This window comes from Osmia lignaria, chromosome 4 (genome assembly GCF_051020975.1).
Source record: "Osmia lignaria lignaria isolate PbOS001 chromosome 4, iyOsmLign1, whole genome shotgun sequence".
Lineage (NCBI taxonomy): Eukaryota > Metazoa > Arthropoda > Insecta > Hymenoptera > Megachilidae > Osmia > Osmia lignaria.
The window spans coordinates 7,913,792-7,924,726 of NC_135035.1; the positions used below are offsets into that span (position 1 = coordinate 7,913,792).

General features: G+C 33.2%; 1 protein-coding gene across 6 annotated transcripts in view; it reads right to left on the reverse strand.

Annotated features, from left to right (window-relative positions):
- The window catches only part of Hrb27C (Heterogeneous nuclear ribonucleoprotein at 27C), a 30,417-nt gene extending 19,723 nt beyond the window's left edge, over nt 1-10,694 (reverse strand). For 5 of the 6 annotated variants that reach the window (XM_034322873.2, XM_034322871.2, XM_034322874.2 and 2 more), the window contains exons 1-7: nt 10,530-10,694; nt 9,366-9,573; nt 9,098-9,284; nt 6,806-6,888; nt 5,963-6,353; nt 4,655-4,855; nt 2,673-2,831 (exon numbers count right to left, since the gene is read on the reverse strand). In XM_034322873.2, the coding sequence (XP_034178764.1) occupies nt 2,673-2,831; nt 4,655-4,855; nt 5,963-6,353; nt 6,806-6,888; nt 9,098-9,284; nt 9,366-9,573; nt 10,530-10,567 (1,267 nt within the window). In that variant the 5' untranslated portion in view covers nt 10,568-10,694. The remainder of the gene's footprint in view (nt 1-2,672; nt 2,832-4,654; nt 4,856-5,962; nt 6,354-6,805; nt 6,889-9,097; nt 9,285-9,365; nt 9,574-10,529) is intronic. The other variant, XM_034322877.2, reaches the window with a different exon arrangement.
- Nucleotides 10,695-10,935: the final 241 nt, after the last annotated feature.

Below are 10,935 nucleotides of genomic sequence, written 5' to 3' on the forward strand. Positions count from 1 at the left end.
TTAACAATAGCTTCAACAAGAATAAAAAAAATATACCGAATCGAGACGCGAAACGGTAACGAACGTCTGATGGACACGTAAGAATAAGTACAGATGTAAAGGAATAAAAAAAAAAAAACCAAAAAGAAAAGAAAAAGAAATCTTGACGGATTTTGGAGTATATTGTAAATATATGAGTTAACGTTGCGAAGAAAAAAGGATCTCGTTGCAATTTGACAAGAGAAATGAATAGATGCTGTGAGGAAAAACAAAAATAGAACCGAAATGAACTAAACTCGTATTTGAGATCATATTCGAGGAGAAGCTTACACAAATTGTTGATTGATTATTTAATTGTAAACCTACGAATTATATAGTGTGACCTCGTACAAAAATTTAAAATTACATTTAGCGTAATACTTGCGATTCTTATTGACAAAGTAAGACACAACGCGACCCGCTCAGTAATAAACATGAGCATTTGAGAGCATTCTTCCGAAATATTCATTGTTTAGAACTATGGTAAATCCTACAGAGTAAATACAATTAAGTCATATATATTTAATCAGGTAGACTTTTCAGATCGGCGGCCCCCCGCCGAGAACACCGTACAAATTATACAAATACCCCTCCCTCCAACCTTTAGATACCATGATCTCTCTCTCCCTCTCTCTCATCTCTAATATCATCTAAAATTTAAACACTTATAAGCATCATCGTACAATATTTGTAATTATTATAGAGACAATAATAATATAGTGTAGTTAGTGCAATCGTAATGGTTGCAGTAGGAGCAGTCGCAACAGTAATTAGTGGTAAATAGCCTGTAAATAGTTTTTTTCTTTTTATAATGGTAATAGTATTATAATAGTAATTAATTATCATAGAAGTAATATAATAATAATTAATAGTAACAATAATTGTAGCCTTAAACGTGTCTAATAATTAACTATTATAAATTCGAGGTAAAATATATAAACTAGTTTCCATATTTGATGCAAATACAGCCCGTACAGAAACCTGTCTGACGGTCAAAAAGTTCTTATGATACAATTTTTCTTTCATTTTCATTAAAATTCATTAGCGTTTGTTTCGTTTCCTTCTTGTCCTCTTCCTTCCAGAAATGATAAACCCTCGAATACAAATGGAAACGGAAAAGGACCAGACAAATGAAATACAAGTCAAAAAAAAAAGAACAGACAGCGAAAGAGAAGTAAATAATAAAAATAGACGATACGTCTAAGTTACTACTAGTGAGATGACGTGAAAATAAAAGTAAAAAATAAAATAGAAAAAATGATGAGAAGAGAACAGAAAAAACATGATCGAGGAAACTGCACCCTGCTGTCAATATTTTATAGATATACATACATCATATTTAAAATGATCTATTTATTTTACACTATCCTCTGTAGGTTAGGTTATAAGTCAGCCTGTGTGAACACCTTACTTAATTATTTCATTAATTACTTTTTCATACTTTTTTTTCCTTCTTCCTTCGGTTAATCCAGCGTAACAACTATTTTTTTTTTTTTTAATAAATACGAGATCGTGGAGGGACGGGTGTCTCGAATGTGCAAAGTCAATCGATGACCTTCCATCGGAGACCATAATATTAATATTTCATTTTTTATTTTTAGTATTCTTATTTTCAAATTACCGAAGTGTTCGCTAAAAATATTAAAGAGGTGAACGAGCATCGAAAATTTGTGCCATCCATTGAGAAGAAATTCTCAAAACAAGAAAGAAAAAAAAAAGAAGAAAAAAAACAACAAACGAGTTCTCATTCACCTCTGCTTAAATGCTGTTTATATAAGTAATTAATGATCAGCATAATTATCTCCCTTATATATTTCTTTACACTCGCTTCGTTTTTTATCATTTGTTTCTGCTTGATTTCATTTAATTCCATTTCGATCTAGTTTTAACTCTTATAATACTTCTATGTTCCGCTTCCTACCCTCTATCCCAGTGCCATGTACAAAAATTCGCTTGCACCATGGGTGTTTTTATCCTGGCATCTATTCAGGTGATTTTTACCGTGTTCAATTTTCTTATCATCCGTTTGTTTTCTATGTTACTTTGAAACCAAACAAGATCATGAGCCTGTTCGCGAGCGATCAATAAAATTGATATTTCAAAGTAGTCGAAGTACCACTTACTTCTGTTTAACAAACACAGGTAAAAATTGTGTTTTTCTTCTAATGCCAAAGATAAGATATTTAAAAAAAAAAAAAAAAAAAAAAAAAGGAAAAGAAAAATTAGTAACAAAATAAAATCGCTCGCGAACAATACCAACTGGTAGAATCGAGACATTCTTTGATAAATGAAAAATCTCAGATCCAATATGATCAATAATAAACTCTTCAAAAAAACTCTAAAAAAGTCTCAGACTATAAAGCGCCGATATTTTCAAAATAAAGTCTTTTCTCGTATAAATCGATCCAAAAAATGTCCCAAATTCGAACACCAGCTTCACGATCGATACACGTATGTTGTATGGTTTGCTGTTTTCTTCTGAATCTGAATATATTTGTAATAAAAGATAGAAAAAAAAAAAAAAATAACCCACGAGCAAGGCCAAGCCATTCAGCGCATATCTCCATCACGGGTCAATTAAAATGGTCATGAGGTGGGCCACTCTTTGAAATCAAAGCCTTGCTGGGGTTTAGGAGCGCTGGCGGCATACCCACCTTGGTTGCTTTCTCCGGCTTGATACGAACGCTGTGGATAACTGGTGTCAGCGTAATTACCATATGCGGAACCATAGCCAGCATAATCCGGAGTCTTAGCTGAACTGCTACTGGACCCAGGCGCACCTGACCCGGTGGTCTGTCGCGAATACATGTCACCTGGAACATTGATTTCCATGGTGTTATACTACTTTTCCACTTACCTCCTTTAGTTCATTAACCCATTAATTCCCAGAGATCTTGATATTATTTTTCATGGTAAATAGATAATACATGCAAATGGGTGGTTGTGCCTAATTAATAACGTTATGACACACAGGAAACGTGTCATAGCAAATGGGTATTTCAATAGTAAAATAAGATTTGTGATCGTAAAAGACATTGACTATGCGCAACTTTGGGTATTAATGGGTTAATGAAGCTGCGGCAATCTCTCCCCGGCGCAGATACATTTTCAATACTTGTCAGGGGAACGACGTGCTCATTAATGGTATAATCAACCCTCGTAATAGCAGGAGCAGGAGGGTACTTTATACACATCATGTTACTATCTCGAGAATTAATTAATAATTATGGTTTGAAAATTGGCGAATTTGTCATGTACATTATGGAAAAGAATATGAAATTAGAAAAGCTACTGATAAGGACCTGTTCTCCGAGGATTAATTTAAACATCCATTAATTAGTACCAAGTTAGATAGTCGATCGAAGATACAAGTATCTCAAACGTTTCTTTAATCTTATTTTCATTTGAGGGCTTGTTAGTGTTATAATTAAAATAAAAGAATTGAATGTATAGAAAAAAACGTACTGAGATCAATACATTTAGATGTATTAGGCGTACAATTAAGAAAGCGTCGACAATTATAAATGCAAACTTTAGCAAGGAAAATGTATGACCGTGAAACTCATTAATTTCACTTAAACTTTGCATAGCAAAGTCTTTTAAACCAATTCGAAAAGTTTCCAGTAGAACACTCCCCCTTTATAAAAATATAGAATTTGTGTCTATAATTAGCTATTAAATAAATGTAATTGAGAAATGGATTAGAAATAATCGAAAATTCATCAACGTCGTCAAAGATTTAATATCTCAATGAATTCGCCGTAAATTCTATCGGTAGGCAATAAAGGAAGTGAAAGGAGTGAGACTAGGATTGCACTATCATTACTGCGAATCGTTATTTAGAAGTCTTGATATAAACTTGAAAACACTGCTACTAATAATTAGAGGAACCAATTACTATTTTTCGGGAGGTATTAAAATAACAACCAATTAAAGTAGAAAGAAAATACTTGTATTGGTTTACATAGTATAATGAATGATTAAATGCGAAAATGCGAATGATTACAATTTGCTACGATATTCGTTAAGTATGACTAACAATTAATTCTAAGCGTAGCTCTATATTTACAATACAAACAGAAAAGAAAACGTACAAACTAGCATTACAATTATCGTATTCTAAACAAAATACATGCTCTGGTCGAATTTCTATACATATGACAAGCGACGTGTATAACAGAATCCGCAGATGATAAAGCGAATTGAGAATCGTGCAAATACAAAAACCAAGGACCAAGGAACAAGGAATATATCTCATAATGGGACAAAATTTTATTTGTCGGAGAAAAATGTATAAAATATCTCGTCTAATTTTACGTGATTCGTTTTCATTCAACTTCATAAATCAATTACATTAATACAATTGTTAATAGACAACAAATAATCTATCATTCTCGATACAATATTTTGCAATGAAATATTATTAATAAGCAATGAGCGATAAATCAAAGATGATCCACGATATAAAACACCCAAGATGACCGACGGTATGATTTCAAAAGGAAGCATAATAAGTGGGGGAAAAGAAAAATCAATTGAAGGAGACGCGATAAAAAAAGCTAGGAGAAAATGGAATTGCACGATGTGAACTGATGGAAAGGGGATAGAGTTCGTTTGATTGAGCTTGAAGGCTTACCCTGCGGGCCAGAGGGGTTCGAGTTGGAGTTGGGCTGCGAGGAGTTAGGCTGAGGAGGCTGAGGTGGTGGCTGGGTCCCAGGTGGGGGCCCGTTCTGTGGCATGTTCCAGGAGTTCCAGGAACCCCCGGGACCGCCCCCCGCAGCCCCGCCAGTACCCGCTGTGGGCCCATAGCCCCCTGAAGCGGCCGCCGCCGGCCCACCTGCGATCATCAACCACACAAAACACGTGTCACCGGCTACCATCTTTTGAAGCTTTGCCTTAACTTGATCGACCATTTCAGTGCCAAGTTTAAGTACACCTCAGGTACTCGCAAATTAATTAAATTCATTTTTAGAAATGCTGAAAAATCTCTAAATCATGGTTTCTGTAACTGAAGACATCAGAAGTAATGGTGACATGTCGAAGAGAGCAAGGTAATTTAAATGTTAACAGGTTCTTCAGTCCTTGCCACTGAAATGGTTCGTTTTTACTTATGAAATGTTTTTAATGTTTTTTAAACACTGTGTACGTTCAAATGTCGTTCGACTTAAAACGTTTATGCTTGCTTCCCTGAAGAGATAACGAAATTATAGCCTCTGATAAAGGTAAATTTACAATGCAAAAACAAATGCCTTATCTGTTGTTACGTGTAATGACGTAGAATTTCGCTTGCTTCGCAAACTTTGTATCCATAAAATTTTCATGAAATATTTGTGGAAAAAAAATAGAAAGAAAGAATTGATGTGTGGAGAAAAGGATGATTGCACGAGAGACTGGGGAAAATCAAGCATAAACTTTGTAGATAAGATTATGGAATTCAATGTTTCGGAAGTGTCTATATCGAAACAATATATTATATCGATCCATACTGTACCAGAAAAGAAATCTGAATTGTAAAAGCATGTGTGATGTTACGAACAGTACTAGGAATAGTCATAGAACTCTGAACTGACATAATTATTTTCGATATACACTTGATATTTATTATGATGTCCTATTGTATTCTCTTTCCATGATAAAAACCTCCAGGTGGCACCAAAAAATTCATAAATAATTACTTACTATAGGTATCTTTCAGTGTTCGTATTTTTAATTTCCGCCTAACATTTTAAGGAGGATGGAATGGGAAAGGAGAGGATCGAAGTAATGGTGAAATTTTTGTAACAGTGACCTTATCTTGTGATATCGAAAGAAAAACCATAAATGAAATTAATAATCATTCGCGTGTGATAGAATCATAGAAATGTTGAGATTACCATCGGATAAATTTCATTATTTTCGATTTTATTTAAATAAGAACGACTGAAATTTTATTTAGAAAACTCACCGTAACTTCCATAGCCTTGAGTAGCTGCTGCCGGTTGAACATTGTAACTGCTACCCCATTGATGATGTGGTGGTGGTGGAATTTGTTGTTGTTGAGGAGGGCCAGGAGGTGCACCCCAACCCTGAGAATTATACTGAGTAGTGTACCCAGCGTATCCACCAGTCTGAGGACTTGTACCCCAACCCTGATACTGTTGCATCATGTTTCCTGGTGGACCCATCGGGCCACCCATCATAGGTCCACCCATTTGTCCGTTTGGACCACCCATAGGTCCCATATTCCCAGCCATTCCCATTGGAGGTCCACCTTGTTGAGGTGGACCCCATTGACCTTGATGACTATCATTCATTTTACTCGAAGAATCTCGTGGTTCTGCGCGTTTGATTTCAACCTGAAATCAGAAAAATAAAAATTGTCATCAACAATGTATACAATCTTAACGATTTCAATATTTAATGGAATTTAAATAATTCCATTGATAACATTAACAAATGTTCACCATATGTTTGTATATATATGTATACTTTTTTAAACTCGCCAAGTCTTACATAAATTCTAAATATGTTCTAACTTGTAACTTTTAATATAACGCAGATTAATTTATAGTATACTAAATGTTTTTCTTTTAAATTGACACTTACATAATAAAAACTAAACATACAATCATTAAGATTAACATAGCAATTCGTGTAAAATAAAATAAGTACTATAACTAACACGAACACGTCAAACTTATACGGTATGTAACAATAAATTAATAATTAACACCATGTACTTATTATTATTTTACATTACAGTAAATCTATTAAATGTGTATATACTAGTGTGTAGATAATGCTATACCTGTTTTCCGTTCAAGTTGACGAAATGCTCCGCTACACATCGGTCCACCGCATCTTCATCCTCGAAGCTGAGGAAGCCAAATCCTGCCGTCCAAAGGTGAGAGTATATCAAAAGGTGCCCCATACATTTATACAACAAATATATTTTTCTTTTTTTATATATATATATGTGTAACCCCATTTTACCAATTTACCGTCAACGTTACAATTCGTCCTTATATATTTTTATTTGTACATATTTCTTATTACATTCAGTAACTTTGTACTATGTCAATAATTATCGTTAATTTGAAAAAAAAAATGTATACTTTAAAGTTACACGTAATTTTAGTACCAACTGAAGCATGCATCTTGAAAAATTGTTTAATGCCTACTGTACAAGAATTTATATACTAGCGTATATCTTGTGTGCTCATAAACTTAAAATACTTAATCTAGAAAATTTATGATGGCTGATTTAAAGAAGCTCTCGAAGTACAATTTCGTACCTTGATATGATTAAAATCATCGGATTAAGATAAAATAAAATTGTTAATTTCCCTTAAAAAAAGAAATAAAAGATTATTAGATTACATTTTATGCTTTTAAAATGACATACTTAATTACTCACCCCGAATAAAATTATCAATCGTATTCGATAGAAAAGAAAATGTGTTAAATACGGATTTCGATGTATGTCATTTAAATGCTAATTAAACAAAATCATACATATTATTAGACAAATAAGATGCATGAAAAATAAAACCGGATTTGAAGTAATTAAATAACTAACTTCTTGAATGCAGCCACCAAAAATCAATAAATATGTAAAGTAGAAAGACAACAAATGTCTTTCGTAAATGAATATAGATATGTACTAAATATTTAACTATAAAAATACCAGTGTGTGTGTTCAAGCAAGAATTTTTAAAATATTAACAAGCCACTGAAATTAATCATATCCTAATTTTATTTAAAGGTTGTGATAATTATAAAATGTATATTAACTTTACGAATTATTTTCTATACATATATAGTGATTAAAGATAAATATAACTAATTGAGTTTATTAATCATTGGATAATAATTGGATAATATATAATAAAAAATAGAATTTACAACGTATCTTATTAATAGCTTAACTTTGACTTAAGTTATGTACATTTAACTTATGTACTTAACAACCTGACAAAGCCTTAAGCTATCCTTAATAAAACTTAGCCAAAATTCACACTATATATAAATCTATTTAATATAATTTAACATAAAGTATCTTAACGATTTTTAAGGTAAGACAAGGCGAATTATTAAGAGTAGCAAAGTAGGATAAGAACACTACATAAATAACTATGTATGTATAATGCATGTAAGTTTTAATTTATGGAGAAAGCCTTAAAATATTTCGTAAATACATATTAAAAACAAACAATACCAATCAAAAAGATCGTGAATTAGGATGTATTAATTATAATTATTAAAGGAAGCAAGAGCAGGGTCATTAAAAAAAAGGGTAATCAAGCAGAGGAAGTTCAATGACCATAAATTAATTAACTGGCTTAAGTACGAAAATATTTTTAACTTTTCGATTAATTGCTAATCGCTAATTTTTATTATATCTATATTGGAATTTTGACTGTAACATAATTTAGCAAAATTTTGATACTTTACTTCAAATAATGGGTGTGCTGCATTCAAGTCAGAATTTTTGATTGATTACAAACAAAATGTTATCAGTGTGTTTAACATGTGCAACATTTCTTTATGCACGCCTAATCGTGTTTATTATTTTTATTGGATTAACTATCACTGTAAGTACAAATAACATTTAACATCAGGTACTAACAATACTTTACTTTCAATAAATATTTAGTTCTTTCTTTCAAGAATTCTGACTATATCTCTAGTCACACAGTCAACAAGATGATATGAATAACTTAATTCAAATATTTATGAAGCATTGTTTTTCATAGTTTCTATTATAATTAGAAGAAAAAAGTAGAACTCTATGTATAATATACTTTCCAAACAATTAATATTCTACATACGAGAAAAATGTAATACTGCCGAATAGAAACTATTTTAACACGTCGCCGCGGACACGCGTCACCTGTGATTTCGATGATACGCGTATGACTCAATTAATATAGTAATCATAATTATAATAATTATTATAATATTAATATTCATATAATACAATTAATATTACTGCGATATCAACATCGCAACGATCATGATCAACGTGGATCCAGGGCGGTCGCGGCGAACGTATTAAACAATGCCAATATACGGAAATGATTAATTACAATGTACTCACCTCTTGATTTCTTCTTTTCTTGGTCATACATTATGACAACCTCCATAACCTTGCCATAACGGTTAAAGAAGGTCCTTAAATCTGTCTCTGTTACATTACTTGGTAATCCACCAAGGAAAACTTTTGGAAAGCCTCCACTGCGTTTTGGCTTTTGTTGGGTACGTGGATTACAAGGTTTTGGATCAATCTATAACAGAAAGGTATTAGAAATTATTGCAGTTTTCTTATATTTACTAACTGATAACTTTCTTTTAGGAAAGATACTGACTGTGCGCCCATCAAGCTGATGCGGTCCATTCTGAAGAACCAAAGGGACATTGGCTGGATCGCTAAATGTTACAAATCCAAATCCACGACTACGGCCAGATTCACTATTTTTCATAACAACGCAGTCAATTACTTCACCATAGCGGCCAAAGTAGCGTTGCAGGCCTTCTTGTGTTGTCTCCCAGGACAAACCACCAACAAACAACTTTCTGAAAACAAAAAATATAAAAATTACAAACATCATGAGAATTACATCTGATGGAAACATACCAGGATTTCAGGTGAAATCTTTTCAAAAATTTTTATTAAATAATGAAATAATTTCGGGATAAAACAGAATTGACATGACATACAATTATAAACAAATTACCTAGAAAAAAGATCATCTTACAAGAAAATAAACAATTCACATTTATTAAACGATAGGATATTTAAAATAAGGATCAGGGTTCTAATATCGCTTTAATAATGTCCGTAATATCGAGGGATTGCACAATATATTTCTCTTTATTAATAACAAAAAGGTACATAAAAATTAATACATAACATTTCGTTTAAACACATGTATACTAATATTCGCAATTATTCAAACGTCCGAGAAAATTATGTAGCAAGGGAGTATTAAAATGTTTCCGATCTTTCAGGATATAGAGCATAAAAATAGAGAATCTAGATCTAAAGGATGTAATGAGCGACGATGCAGTAGCATACTTTCACACCAAAATAACATACATAATAATTTACGACTTTTTCAATGTATCATTTTTGTACTTTCTCTGATATAGTTGGATCTAAACGAGCAAAAAAGCTGGATCAGAGGTTCATAAGAGGAGTACTATGCATAACCGGCATCGGTGAATTATTACCCGCTCACGAAAAGAACTACATATCCAACCGCTCATTCCTCAGGGAAAAGAAGGTTGGTCTCGCATAATGAGAAAAATGATCCACGATTACACGAGGCCTAATGACGTTTTACACATGGAGATAAGCAATTTGGGTCTAGATCGGGAGAACGTTAAGGGGAACTCCAGAGATACGAGGTAGCTCCAATACGCAAATGGAGATCCCACGCAATAAATTCGACGGCCCGTGAGCGCGTCGATCGAAATTTCTCGGGTAAAAAGTTATTCTCAACAATCATTAATAAGCAATTTAGACTCACCCCTTTTCGTCGTCGTCCATGTCGGTCTTCACTCTCATAATATTTCACTTAAAACTACGAGAATGTTGTTAGTATTAGGGCGCGAATGGGAATATGGCACGATGCTTAGCGCGGACGAGGGTAATGGCTCCCCACAATGAACGCGACGTCGAGAACAGAATGTAAACGTAACGAAGCGACTCGCGTCACTTCCGCTGACAAGTTAGTCAAATCAGCAATCCAACCCAATGGAACTTCAGGGACGAGAAACGCAGAACGTCGCGCCCTCTGCAACATGGCAGCGTTCCCATGAGCCAGCATTTTACTCCAACAAATAGTACAAATCTACGAACAGTCTGGCCCATTTTTGAATAACTGCCTAATATTTAAGGAGGTAGGAACTTTATTTTCATCATGAGTATGACAG